This window comes from Triticum urartu, chromosome 5 (assembly GCF_003073215.2).
Source record: "Triticum urartu cultivar G1812 chromosome 5, Tu2.1, whole genome shotgun sequence".
NCBI lineage: Eukaryota > Viridiplantae > Streptophyta > Magnoliopsida > Poales > Poaceae > Triticum > Triticum urartu.
This window is the reverse complement of record NC_053026.1, coordinates 183,505,043-183,519,552: the sequence shown is the minus strand read 5'-3', so window position 1 is coordinate 183,519,552 and position 14,510 is coordinate 183,505,043. Positions and strand designations below refer to the sequence as shown.

The 14,510-nt window shown below is 44.7% G+C and overlaps 1 protein-coding gene and 1 non-coding gene across 2 annotated transcripts; one reads left to right on the top strand and one right to left on the bottom strand.

The window, feature by feature from the left end:
• Positions 1-4,890: 4,890 nt before the first annotated feature.
• LOC125508331 lies at positions 4,891-8,338 on the bottom strand. Its single transcript, XM_048673015.1, has 4 exons — positions 8,171-8,338; positions 8,020-8,073; positions 7,848-7,899; positions 4,891-5,251 (listed from the first exon to the last, which is right to left on the bottom strand). Exons 1-4 carry the CDS (start codon positions 8,266-8,268, stop codon positions 5,078-5,080), a joined length of 378 nt encoding a protein of 125 aa, XP_048528972.1. The 5' UTR covers positions 8,269-8,338; the 3' UTR covers positions 4,891-5,077.
• Positions 8,339-8,371: 33 nt separating this feature from the next.
• Positions 8,372-8,456, top strand: TRNAS-AGA. Its single transcript has one exon. It is a non-coding gene; the product is annotated as a tRNA-Ser (tRNA).
• Positions 8,457-14,510: the final 6,054 nt, after the last annotated feature.

Here is a 14,510-nt window from a genome sequence, read left to right as displayed (position 1 = left end):
GTAATTTCAAAAAATTTCCTACGCACACGCAAGATCATGGTGATGCATAACAACGAGAGGGGGAGTATGATCTACATACCTAGTAGATCGACAACGGAAGCGTTTGGTTGATGTAGTCGTACGTCTCCACGATCCGACCGATCAAGCACCGAAACTACGGCACCTCCGAGTTCTAGCACACGTTCAGCTCGATGACGATCCCCGGACTCCGATCCAGCAAAGTGTCGGGGAAGAGTTCCGTCAGCACGACGGCGTGGTGACGATCTTGATGTGCTACTGCTGCAGGGCTTCGCCTAAGCACCGCTACAATATTATCGAGGACTATGGTGGCTGGGGGCGCCGCACACGGCTAAGGAATAGATCACGTGGATCAACTTGTGTCTCTCTGGGGTGCCCCTGCCTCCGTATATAAAGGACCAAGAGGGGGAGGCCGGCCGGCCACATATGGCGCGCCAGGAGGAGTCCTACTCCCTCCGGGAGTAGGACTTCTCCCCCAATCCTTGCTGGAATAGGATTCATGAGGTGGAAAAGAGAGAGAGAGAAGGAGGAGGGCGCCGGCCCCCTCTCTCCTTGTCCTATTCGGACTAGGGGGGAGGGGCGCACGGCCCAAGCCCTGGCAGCCTCTCCTCTTCTTCCACTATGGCCCATTAAGGCCCATATAGCTCCCGGGGGGTTCGGGTAACCTCCCGGTACTCCGGTAAAATCCCGATTTCACCCGGAACACTTCCGATATCCAAACATAGGCTTCCAATATATCAATCTTTATGTCTCGACCATTTCGAGACTCCTCGTCATGTCCGTGATCACATCCTGAACTCCGAACAACCTTCGGTACATCAAAATGCATAAACTCATAATATAACTGTCATCGTAACCTTAAGCGTGCGGACCCTACGGGTTCGAGAACAATGTAGACATGACTGAGACATGTCTCCGGTCAATAACCAATAGCGGGACCTGGATGCCCATATTGGCTCCTACATATTCTACGAAGATCTTTATCGGTCAGACCGCATAACAACATACGTTGTTCCCTTTGTCATCGGTATGTTACTTGCCCGAGATTCGATCGTCGGTATTCCAAATACCTAGTTCAATCTCGTTACCGGCAAGTCTCTTTACTCATTCTGTAATACATCATCCCGGAACTAACTCATTAGTTGCAATGCTTGCAAGGCTTAAGTGATGTGCATTACCGAGAGGGCCCAGAGATACCTCTCCGACAATCGGAGTGACAAATCCTAATCTCGAAATACGCCAACCCAACATTTACCTTTGGAGACACCTGTAGAGCTCCTTTATAATCACCCAGTTACGTTGTGACGTTTGGTAGCACACAAAGTGTTCCTCCGGCAAACGGGAGTTGCATAATCTCATAGTCATAGGAACATGTACAAGTCATGAAGAAAGCAATAGCAACATACTAAACGATCGGGTGCTAAGCTAATGGAATGGGTCATGTCAATCAGATCATTCACTTAATGATGTGATCCCATTAATCAAATAACAACCACTTGTTCATGGTTAGGAAACATAACCATCTTTGATTAACGAGCTAGTCAAGTAGAGGCATACTAGTGACACTTTGTTTGTCTATGTATTCACACAAGTATTATGTTTCCGGTTAATACAATTCTAGCATGAATAATAAACATTTATCATGATATAAGGAAATAAATAATAACTTTATTATTGCCTCTAGGGCATATTTCCTTCACTTCCAAGCTTTTACAAGTCAGTTGTTAGCTCAACCTATTTGCAGAGTCAACAAGACTCACAATGGTCTTTATGGGGAAGATACTGCTAAGAGCATCTTCAGCTGCGCCCCCAATAGGCCCTCCCCAGGCGATCTTTCAGCATCGGCGCCCAAAAATCGGTCCAGTTGTGTCCCCGGGAGGCCGTTTTTCGCCGGTTTGGGCCGAAACTGGCGCCGGCGGATCCAGGCCGAACCCTGTGCGCTACGGGACGCCCGAGGGCGCAGGGGCGAGCGTTTTTGGTGCGAAAGAGGGTGGGCCTGCCGAGTCAGAGAGATGCCGCTTCGTCATCCTCATCGCCTCGGTTCTCGCGGGAATCAATGCGAAGGCTGCCGCGCTGCCGCGCCGGTTAGCCTCCATTGATGCCTCACGGGCGACACAGTGAAGGCGTCGCGAGCGCGCGTCCCGCCCTCTCCTGCCACGCGTCGTCCGGCATGCAGCCCGTCGCCGCCGCCCGTGAGCCTAGCTGCGGCTATAATAGGCGAGCTCCCCGCCGGTGGACGCCACAGCTCTCATTCCCCCCCTCTCCGGCATAGAAAGCAACACTCTTCCCTCTTCCCGTCGACGAAAAGATGGCCGAGAGGTTCCCAGGCGACGGCGCGGCGGCGAACGGCTTCGGGCGCCGCCACCTCCAGGAGCTGGAGGCGCGCCTGCTCTACGAGGCCGAGTACCCGGCGCCCTCGGACATGCGAGTGCCGGGGGCGTGGAGGCTGAGCGCCGGCCGTGTCCCGGTGCCCGAAGGGGCGGCGCAGGCGCAGTGGGCCGAGATCGCCCGCATCCGCTCGTCCCTGACGGAGGAGCGGCGGAACGTGCCGCGCTACGCCGCCGGCAGCCACATCCTCTGGACCATGTACTTTGAACGCCGCCGTGAGGAGCAGATCGCCTCCACCAACGGCGTCATCCCCCGCGGCCGTCTCAATGCCGACGGGCGACGTGAGTGGTGGGCCGTGCCAGGCCGCACCCTCGAGGCCGTCCTCGACCACATCGAGACCGGCAGTGTGCCGCGCCTCGAGTACCCGTCGCGGCTGTCCTTCTCTCGCCGCCGGGGTAGCTCCTGGACGCCGCGGCGGATGGAGCCGGAGGAGACGCCGCTCGGGCGCCGCACCCGCAGCGGCGTCCTCGTCATCAACGAGGGTGACCGGCCCTCCCCGCGCGGCTCCCTCCGCCTGGTCCGGCCGAAGCTCGAACCGGGGCTGCTCCCAGTGAAGCCGGAGCATGTCGAGATGGTGGCCCCCGACGACGAGTCCGTCCTCAAATGGGCGAAGGAGGACTACGTCCGGGAGCAGGTGCGCCGCCAGTGTCGGGCGTACGCGGAGCTCCAGGCCCGGTGCCGCGGGCGCGAGGAGGGTGGCGTCATCGTCCTTGACAGCGACGAGGAGGGTGAGGCTGGGCCGTCCTGCGCCCCACCGCGCGTCGGCGACCCTGGCCAGGGCTGCAGTAGGGACCGTGGCGGCACAGGCGAGGCACGCGACGACGACGACGACGGCGGCGACTACACCCACTTCTATAGGCTTCTCAGCATGTAGACGACGACGACCGTGGCGGTTAGGCGTAGTTTCTCGTAGTTTAGGCGTAGTTTTCGTGTTTTCATGTTTTCTATACAAATTTCAATGAAATCTCACCGAGTTCGTGTTAAAATCGCCGAGTTTGCATATATTTGTACGGACTATCGCCAAAGCCGGGGCGACCTATAGACTGACGACTGGGAACAAAATCGCACCCACACGCCGATCAAGCGCCGGCTCGCCCCAGGTGGCTCCTTTTCGACGCCCTGGGGGCTGAACGACTGGAGATGCTCTAACAAACAATACTCTGTCCACATGTCAACAACTAGACTATACTGTGTACAACATGTAAATACCGAGCCATATACCAAAATAGGATCTCAAGAGCATGAGTCAAGACCGATAAAGAGAGCAGATCCGCTTGAACCCTATTCAAAGTTACGGACCCCAAGTGTGACTTTTTTTTGAAACTTTCGATCTATTCATTTTCAATCATGTAGTACAACAAAATCTAGCGATGATTACAAGCATTGAAGCGGGTCGAGTGCATGCCACCGTCATCGTCCCTCACTAATCGGACAAAATCTTGTTGTAGTAGACAATTGGAAAGTCGTCGTGTTAATGTCTCGAAGGACACCACCCAAATAAAGACGAACATAGACTGGATCCAAACAAATCGATCAAAGACCAACACCGATCGAATCTCGCAAGATCTGTCAGTGACACACCACCACACTGCCCTACGACGACACTAGAGGCGGGGAGGAACTTTTTCCATCACCAGGAAGCCGCCGCCACCGCCTTGCCCCCCTAAGGGCATGGCCAATGCTCCAGCATGGACTAGTGCCCCAGCTGCCACGTCTGTCTGAAAGAGCCCAGCTCAGCGAAAGGTGTTGCCTGCAGACCAAAGGTGATGCTTGCAGAAGAGCCAGCCTCCTCATGTGAAAAGCAAAGAGAGAGAAGAGAAAGAGGAGTATGCACAGAAAAAGCAAGAGAAGCCCCGGTGTGCTTGACGTAGGAAAGGAACAGAGTCACTGGAAAATCTGGACCATAGACTAGTGCCTCCATTGCCCAGAATATTGCAAGACCGTGGTTTCATTCCTTCAGGCTTGCATGGATTCACTGGGGCATATGCATGATGATGCCTCCACCGTACATGCGCAGGAAACAAACCCTAACCGAAAACTTGTAACTAAAAATGGAGTTGAAGCCCTCCAGGCAAGAGTCGGGTCCACCGTGCCTCTATATCCCTAAGGCCTGCCTCTATAGCCCTAAGGCCACCAGAGACGAGGCAAACAGCGGCAGCGACAAGGGAGACAGGGAAACCTAATTGCCTTGTTGCCCAAAGACGTGAGGCAACAAACAAAATGCTCGTGGGTGTATCAATAGTTTTTAGTATGTTGGTAGGAACATGTCTAACATCTAGAATGAAAATAATGTGTGTGTCCCTGAAGCTCAGCAAAACCAAATGTATCTGTGCACGGATGCAGAATCAACGCATCAAACAAATGTGTTTGTGCACAGATTCCGAAGACATAAACAATATGCCATCCATGTGAGTGCAGTTTTTGTGTGTTCCCGGTATTTTAGGGCACACAAAAAAAAGCCCTCAACCCAAGCAGGACGAGAAATTAATCCAAAAAGTATTGAGAAGGATAATATCAGAGATACACGGAAGTAATAAAAACCAATTGCACAAGACCAGGCGAAATCTTGCTAGCATTTCAAGATTTTGACCATGCTATCTTTCGGACATTGTTAGGAAGCCACGCGTGTTTCGCCGACAGAACTGACTTGTGCATTCTTTCCATATTCCGCTTACAGAGTACTACATGGTATTAACTTGGTATCAGCTACGACTCCAGATTGCTCAAGTCCGTCGAACCAAGTTTGTTGCTTCCTATGCAATTGCAGGTGAGGAAGATATGCCAGTGGGGAGAAAATGTCAGGGCGTTTAAGAGCTGCGCTAACTGAATCGGTTGCATAGTCAACCTGTAAAAGAACACAAGTCCAGTAGTTAGCTACTGGTTGGTTAAGCTTCTGTACAGGGGTATCTGAGAAAATGACAAGAATGCATTGCATTGGTAACCTAATCGAATGGCATGTTAAATTTAATTTAACTAATGGACACACATGTGAAAGTTGTGTGCTTCAGCATCTACATTGACAACAATATTGTCGAGTATTATTACGAAACAATGACTAAAATGCGCAAATGATCTGCATGGTTGATGACATGAATGGTCAACTAGCAATATTCAATATTCATGGAGAAAAAGGATCATATTTGTCTTATAATGTTTACAACTTTGTGTATGGTACATATAAAGTACTACTCACTCCGTAGTGATCTAAACGCTCTTATATTTCCTTACAGATGGAGTAACATCTACCACAATCTGACCACAATAATGTCCTTCAGATATTAACAGGACAACATATACATTTAGTTCTTGGGCAAAGACATGGGTAGAAGTTCTGTTGATACTGTATATTGGGCAAAAGCATGGAGTCATACATTTTGTAAACTGGTGACATATAAATGGAATTAGCAGATGCCCAATTTGCTTTTCATCAACATATTGAGTCAAAGTTAAAACAGCTGGCCTGAAAAGCACGTACTGACTAACAAGGAGCAACTGAAAAGGGAGTACTGCATCATCTAAGCTAGCGTAGTGACTAGTGAAGGAAAAAAAATGTAATCCAACCAAGTTGATCCAGAAGAAAAAGGTCTAATTTTTGTCCCTCAGCCATTAACACGTCTTATTGCAACCCAAGTTTGAATACATTTAATTTTCCCCCTAAATTCTCAATACCGGTGCAGTGACTTGAAGGTGTGATCAGGGGCCAAGCCAGTGGTGGGACAGGCGTATTAGGGCTGGAGGTGGATGAGCAACTAGATGCAGTAGTGGCAGACCAAGGGTTTCTTGCGATCTGCCACCATGGATAGTACCGTTGGCGACAATGGGATTTGCGGTGGCAGGCTGGGTGGTAGTGATGGCAAACTTCTTCAGGTGCACTGGCACTGTAAGTATCTTCTGAAAGTTGGTTGGCAGCTGCCATGGATAATGGCAGCAGTGTCCATGGTGAAGACTGAAAAGAAAGATAGTGTCCATAGAGTGGAGAGGCTGATAAATGGATCCATTTGTTTAATACATAATGTTCGTTTGCTGATTCACCACCTATATACTTACTAGTCAATAGCATGCCACATCATAAAAACCACAAATGAGCCGGCATCGGGATCTAATTGGATGGTGTTGATATATGAGGGTGCAGATAAAATGATGTTCTAACAGAAGAGGGAAGTTAAACACTGGCAATAGTTGAGAGTTCAAGATTAAACTTTCCCAAGATGAAACATGAATATGAGTATCAGCCTCTCCACTATGTATCTCTATCTGTCTCCCTTTTCTCTATCTGTCTCCCAAGATGTTAAAGATCTGTTAATCTTTAGTGAACATTCACCAAATGAAACAAGAATATGAGTATCTTTAACCTCAGAAGAAATTCAATTGAAAATTGTTGAGTCGTGTGGTGTTCTGGTTATTATGAAAAAAAGACTAAGATTAATTTCTAATTTTAAATAGAATTAGAATTTTTCTAATTCTTAACTATGTATGTCCACCGATTATCTCTTAACAAGTTAACATCATCCCATGCTGACAAGCCAGCCCAGCTAATCTCTTGCTTCTTTTAATGCCAAGTACGAAAGATGATCGATGAGTCTGCCACGGCACTACAATATAAGGTGCGAAAGACTATGGAAACTACACTGATGGTTACTACCTTTTTTTGTGAGGGATTGGTAACTAACTACACTACGAAGCAAGTATTTTTTTTAGTAAGAGATATAGTTAGGTTATGAAGGACGGGCGTCATGCAGTGGTAGTCTCTCCACTTGTGGCCTGGTGGTCCTGGGTTCAAACCAACCTCCTTGCAGAATTACTATGCAAGGGTAAGACTGTCTAGAAATTCCCTTCCCTAACCCCACCTTGTGTGGGAGCTTTCGGCACTGGGTACGCCCTTTATATAGTTAGGTTAACTTACGTATATGTGCAATATCACAACGCAACCTACTTTTGTAGGAAAGATAACCTACGTATTGTTAAAATGTTCATTGGGTACTTCACTTTTGTGAACTTACTAGAACATAATTTTGAAAGCAACCATAGGATCATATCTTGTGCACATAGTATATGTTAAATCTAATCTTGTGAGCTACAAATGATACGCAAAATACTCTGACTGTAAACCTAAGAATCCTAACAAATCTGGAAACCAAGTGAAACGTTGACTGTAAACACCAAACAAAAAACTACTACAGTAGTAATGACAGTGGAAAACTCTGCTTATCTGATCCTACCAAGTATCAAACCAAGTAACTAATAACAAAATCATTCGAGAATCAATCAATCAGGTCACTGGGTGGTTTCTAATCTTAGGTTTACAGTCAGCTCGCTCAAAGCCCATCAAAGGCCGAATTGAGCAAGCAACCAAACAAAATTATAATTCGGCTAAGCTATTCGCAAGAAAATAAAAAAAGAATCAGCACGCTCGTGTTTCTAATCTGTACAAAGTCGTTTACCGAATATGCGGCCGCGCTCATCAGCGACTGAGCCATCGGGAGTACGCAGAACCTGGAACACAGGAGTGAGCAAAGAATCAGGACACGTGGACATTGGGGGTAAAATTTAAGGACTTGGAAGAAGGCCGCCGTAGTGTGCTGGAGTGCGGGCGGACGGCGAGCGAATACCAACATTCCCCTGCCACCGGAGAGGGCGGCGACGGCCGGGTCCGTCCATTCGTCGAAACTGAGGGGCGGAAGCAAACGAGAGGGTGAGCCAAAGCGCAGCGGGAGCAGAACCAGGAGAGAGAGGGTAAAAGGGTTAGAGGTCGGTATACTCGTACATCCATCCGTAGCGCCGGTCGAATACGAGGCGGCGCTGGCGGCGGCGGAGGTCAGGACGCGGCGGATTGGGGGAGGAGGAGGCTTCTGCTGCCGCCATACTCTTCGATGATAAGTTACAGCAGTAGAGGATGGCCTTGTCCTCTTAATGATGGGCACGCTGTCATAGATATTAGAAGTAAAAAGATTAAATGAGCATATGAGTGGTCGTGCCGGAGTGGTTATCAGGCATGACTAGAAATCATGTGGGCTTTGCCCGCGCAGGTTTGAATCCTGCTGCCGACCACGTTTCTTTTGTTTTTTTATGTATGCATTTTCTTTTAAATTTGCTGTTTATGTTTTAGTCCATAAATTATTATAATTATCTTTTTAATTTTTTGTTTATGTTTTAGTCCATAAATTATTTTAATTGTCTTTTTAGTTTGTTGTTTATGTTGTAGTCCATAAAAAATACTTTAATTAAGAGTGTTATTCTATGTATTTTGTTCCATAACTAACATCTTTGTAAAAGAAAATTCATCTATTATAATATTTGCTTACCGTTGGAGGACTGGCGTCACAAATGTTTTAGTCTATGGAATATTTTTTATCAAGAGTGTTATTCCATAATGCTTAGCTTTGAAGTGTTGGTGTTAGGAATATTTGTGCCACCTTCAGGTTCGAATCCTGCCGACCACGTTTCTTTTGTTTCTTTATGTATGCATTTTCTTTTAAATTTGCTGTTTGTGTTTTAGTCCATAAATTATTATAATTATCTTTTTAATTTTTTGTTTATGTTTTAGTCCATAAATTATTTTAATTGTCTTTTTAGTTTGTTGTTTATGTTGTAGTCCATAAAAAATACTTTAATTAAGAGTGTTATTCTATGTATTTTGTTCCATAACTAACATCTTTGTAAAAGAAAATTCATCTGTTATAATATTTGCTTACCGTTGGAGTACTGGCGTTACCAATGTTTTAGTCTATGGAATATTTTTTATCAAGAGTGTTATTCCATAATGCTTAGCTTTGGAGTGCTGGTGTTAGGAATGTTTGTGCCACCTTCAGGTCCGAATCCTGCCGACCACGTTTCTTTTGTTTTTTTATGTATGCATTTTCTTTTAAATTTTCTGTTTATGTTTTAGTCCATAAATTATTATAATTATCTTTTTAATTTGCGGTTTATGTTTTAGTCCATAAATTATTTTAATTGTCTTTTTAGTTTGTTGTTTATGTTGTAGTCCATAAAAAATACTTTAATTAAGAGTGTTATTCTATGTATTTTGTTCCATAACTAACATCTTTGTAAAAGAAAATTCATCTGTTATAATATTTGCTTACCGTTGGAGTACTGGCGTTACCAATGTTTTAGTCTATGGAATATTTTTTATCAAGAGTGTTATTCCATAATGCTTAGCTTTGGAGTGCTGGTGTTAGGAATGTTTGTGCCACCTTCAGGTTCGAATCCTGCCGACCACGTTTCTTTTGTTTTTTTATGTATGCATTTTCTTTTAAATTTTCTGTTTATGTTTTAGTCCATAAATTATTATAATTATCTTTTAAATTTGTTGTTTATGTTTTAGTCCATAAATTATTTTAATTGTCTTTTTAGTTTGTTGTTTATGTTGTAGTCCATAAAAAAATACTTTAATTAAGAGTGTTATTCTATGTATTTTGTTCCATAACTAACATCTTTGTAAAAGAAAATTCATCTATTATAATATTTGCTTACCGTTGGAGTACTGGCGTTACGAATGTTTTAGTCTATGGAATATTTTTATCAAGAGTGTTATTCCATAATGCTTAGCTTTGGAGTGCTGGTGTTAGGAATGTTTGTGCCACCTTCATGGGAGTCTCGGAGAGCAGTCGTACCTTCTATATTCGGTAATTGGGGAAGGAGAGTTAATATTGAAAGTGTTGTCTAAACATGCAACAATCGTGATCCAATCTGATAGCTCAACTAAAATTGATGTAATGATGGACCAGTCGCTGGACCAGTCCTGAATATGGACACCTCATGTTAGAGATACAATCATACAAAACAACTCATGAAACTGTGTGAGTTTATCCCTTTGAAAATCAAGCGAAATCAAGAATAAGGTTGTTCATAGTCAAGCTAATTTGGGTTGTTCTGGAGGTAACACAGTTTGATGGTTGTGACGTGTTCAAATTTTGTTTCAGAGTATGTACTAGTAGATTGTGACACTATTAAATGAGGAATAAAACTCGCAAATCCTCTGCAAAAAATATCGATGGAGCGGGTTACCCGTCGTTTTGTGTCTGTGAGACAGGTCAGCATGTGTTCCAATGTGTTTATGCTCTTGTTGAATCTTTATGACAAAGAGTGGTAGTTTTTATGCTTGTGTTCTCATGACGACTCCTTGTGTGGTATTTTTTATGCATATATGCTCTTTATTGACTCTTTGTTTGCTGAATGAATTAATACTGTTCATGATATATTTGATTGCCTCATGATGAATTGTTTTTACAAGTTATGGGGGTTAATCTTACCACCTCAATCAAAATGGTCACCAATCTTATCTTTCACTCATTGCTAGCCCAAACTCTAAATTGGTTATCCTCCGACCATCTTTCATCCTTGCAATGTAACAGAATGTTGGCTCATCCAATCCACCCAATCAAATAGAAAAGGTGGTTATCCTTAGCCAGCTTGACGGATACCCTCAACCACTCAAACATGTTTTGTAACCAATGGCGGAGCCAGAGCTTCTATGGAGCCTAAGCAAGTTGAGCCTAAGTTCGAAGGGGTATTTTGGATACTCTAGATACTAAAGTGAAAAAATAGCACCTAAATTCTGAATCACAAATCCACCTTGATAATAAAGTGAAAATATAAACACAGTACTCATATAAATTTAATTCTAAAGTTATGTAACATATAATATATCAACATTTCTTTCCCTTTTACTAGCATAAAGACCACAAACTACATTAAGAAAATATGGATTGTATGAGGCAACCAGAAGGTAGAAATATTGCAGGAATACCTCCAAATAATGGTCCGCAAGTTGCCAGATTATTACATATTTGTCTTGATGTAGTGCCCAACAACCAACAAATATAAATGTTCTCTAGTCATGATTATCCCTACTGGAAATTCCTTATCCCTAAGTCTATCAATCCCCAACCCAAATCAGTTATTCAATTAAAAATCTTACTAAAGGAACCGTCAAGGAGGAGAATGAGGGGTTGAGGGAACGAATAGAATGGCCTTCGTTCGCCATCGGCCACACACCTAGGCCAAATACGAGTCTCCACTCGCTGCTACAGCTACAATGGAAGTTAACTGCGCTAGGCTATGAGACGGTGACATGTCCAACACAGCTTTACCCTGGTAAAAACCAGCATACAAAGGTGCTCCGCCCGTAGTATTATTGCCTTGGTCACTGCCATAGAGCCAACGAGCACAGGCAAATGCCTAGGACTGTCGGGCACTTGCTCGGCCCCTGCTTGTAACCAAGCATGCACTTAATGATCTTAATACCCAAAATTAACTTGATGGAATTGGAGTTTTGTCGATTAAGGTTTTTGTTTTTAGTCAATGAGCTTAATATATGTGTATACTTTTTGTACACATTCTTTAATTAAGGGTGTTATTCAAAATCTTGGTTCTATTTTTTTGATCTAAACATCATTTTTGTTCTCCTATTTTTTAGTCAATAGTTTTTTTCTTTATGCATGTTCTACTCAATTATGATTATCCTCTATTGCATAAATTCTTTGATGAAGAGGTTTACTCAACAAATTTTGTTCTAGTTGTTTATCTAACTCCATCATTTTTATCAATATTTGGAGCTTTGGGTGTTGACCTAGTGCCATGCGAGCGACGAGAGGTTTGATGCGGGGCACCCCATGGACATCACCATGGACCGTGCACCAACGCCCGCCCACTGCCCATCGCCCAAACTGTGTGGCCTGAATTCGGCCGCATTGTCCGACTGGATGCCTGCGTGCAGTTTTTGGCCGAAGTGCCATGCATCTTTTCCCATACCTTACCCCTTCAAACTTAGTCTATATATACCGTACATGTGCACTTTATAGGGTTAGCAAAGCATATGTAGACAAATTAAGAGAGTTGTGCTCATCTATCATCTCCTCTTGAAGTCCAAGGCCTACTTGAAGAAGAAGAACTCCAAGGGGTTAACCAAGACCTCCATCTCCCCTTGAGATTTGGGGAAGACCTACCTATCAAAACCTCAACTACCTGCAGGTATTGGGAAGCACTACCTTGTGCCCATTTCCTTTTGTTGTGAATGGATCTATGTGTATCTTGACTTGAATCTTGCTTGGAAAGCACATGTGTAATGGGATCTTGTTCTTGAGTGGTTTCCCTTTGTGATTTACTAGTCGAATGCCCGTGCGTTGCCACGGAACAACAAACTTATATAAAGATACATTGATCAAAAGATCATTGTACTTGATGAGCACGAGTGTAGCATGCATCACTCAGACGAATATCTACTTTTCCTATAGGGGCAATCACCTCATGTCGCTCAAGTCTATTTCCTTGCCCACATGTTATATTAGGTTTTCCTAAGTCAAACTTCTTATAGTGCAATTTTATTGGGCATCATAGGTGATGATATTATTTTCTATTAACTTGCTCAAAGGCAAACATGTTTGGCCTGAGACAACCAATGTGACTTACATTCTCTAAAGGATCACTGGTACGCGTCGGTGCTATACAACGGTTTTTAACCTCTTTCCACGACGACATTTGGAACCGTCGCCAAGTAAGTGTGGGCGATAGGGGGGTCCTTCCTACACGACCCAGAAATCGTCGGGGATAGGCCCTCCCGGGACACCAAATGAGCTTGTGTGCGATCGGGCGAGGCACCGAAACCCAATCATTTCCGTAGGTATGTACTGAAGGAAATATGCCCTAGAGGCAATAATAAAGTAGTTATTTATATTTCCTTATATCATGGTAAATGTTTATTATTCATGCTAGAATTGTATTAACCGAAAACTTAGTACATGTGTGAATACATAGACAAACAGAGTGTCCCTAGTATGCCTCTACTTGACTAGCTCATTAATCAAAGATGGTTAAGTTTCCTAGCCATAGACATGTGTTGTCATTTGATGAACGGGATCACATCATTAGAGAATGATGTGATGGAAAAGACCCATCCGTTAGCTTAGCATAATGATCATTTAGTTTTTTTGCTATTGCTTTCTTCATGACTTATACATGTTTCTCAGACTACGAGATTATGCAACTCCCGAAGACCGGACGAACACCTTGTGTGCTACCAAACGTCACAACGTAACTGGGTGATTATAAAGATGCTCTACAGGTGTCTCCGATGGTGTTTGTTGAGTTGGCATATATCAAGAATAGGATTTGTCACTCCGTGTATCGGAGAGGTATCTCTGGGCCCTCTCAGTAATGCACATCACTACGAGCCTTGCAAGCAATGTGTTTAATGAGTTAGCCACGGGATGATGCATTACGAAACGAGTAAAGAGACTTGCCGGTAACGAGATTGAACTAGGTATGATGATACCGACGATCGAATCTCGGGCAAGTAACATACCGATGACAAAGGGAACAACGTATGTTGTTATGCGGTTTGACCGATAAAGATCTTCATAGAATATGTAGGAGTGAATATGAGCATCCAGGTTCCGCTATTGGTTATTGGCCGGAGATGTGTCTCGGTCATGTCTACATAGTTCTCGAACATGTAGGGTCCGCATGCTTAACGTTCGATGACGATTTGTATTATGAGTTTCGTGCTTTGATGTGCCGAAGTTTGTTCAGAGTCCCGGATGAGATCACAGACGTGACGAGGAGTCTTGAAATGGTCGAGACATAAAGATTCATACATTGGAAGGCTACATTCGGACACCGGAATGGTTCGGGTCGTTTCAGATAAATTTCGGAGTATCGGGGGTTACTGGACCCCCTCCCCCAGGAAGTTATTGGGCCTCATGGGCCTAGTGGTGGAAGAGAGGAGGCCGGCCAGGGAGTGGCGCGCGCCCCCTAGCCCAAACCAAATTGTACTAGGGTTGGGTAGGCGGCCCCCCTTTCCTTCTCTCCTCCTCCTCATCCCCTCCTTCTCCTACTAGGAATAGGAAAGAGGAGGGGAATCCTACTTGGGCTGGGGAGTCCTAGTAGGATTCCCCACACCTGGCGCATGCCCCTTGGGCCGGCCACCTCTTCCCTTCCCTCATTTATACACGTGGCCAGGGGGCACACCATAGACACACAAGTTGATCTTTTAGCCGTGTGCGGTGCCCCCTCCACAGTTACACACCTTGGTCATATCGTTGTAGTGCTTAGGCGAAGCCATGCGTCGGTAACTTCATCATCACCGTCACCACGCCGTCGTGCTG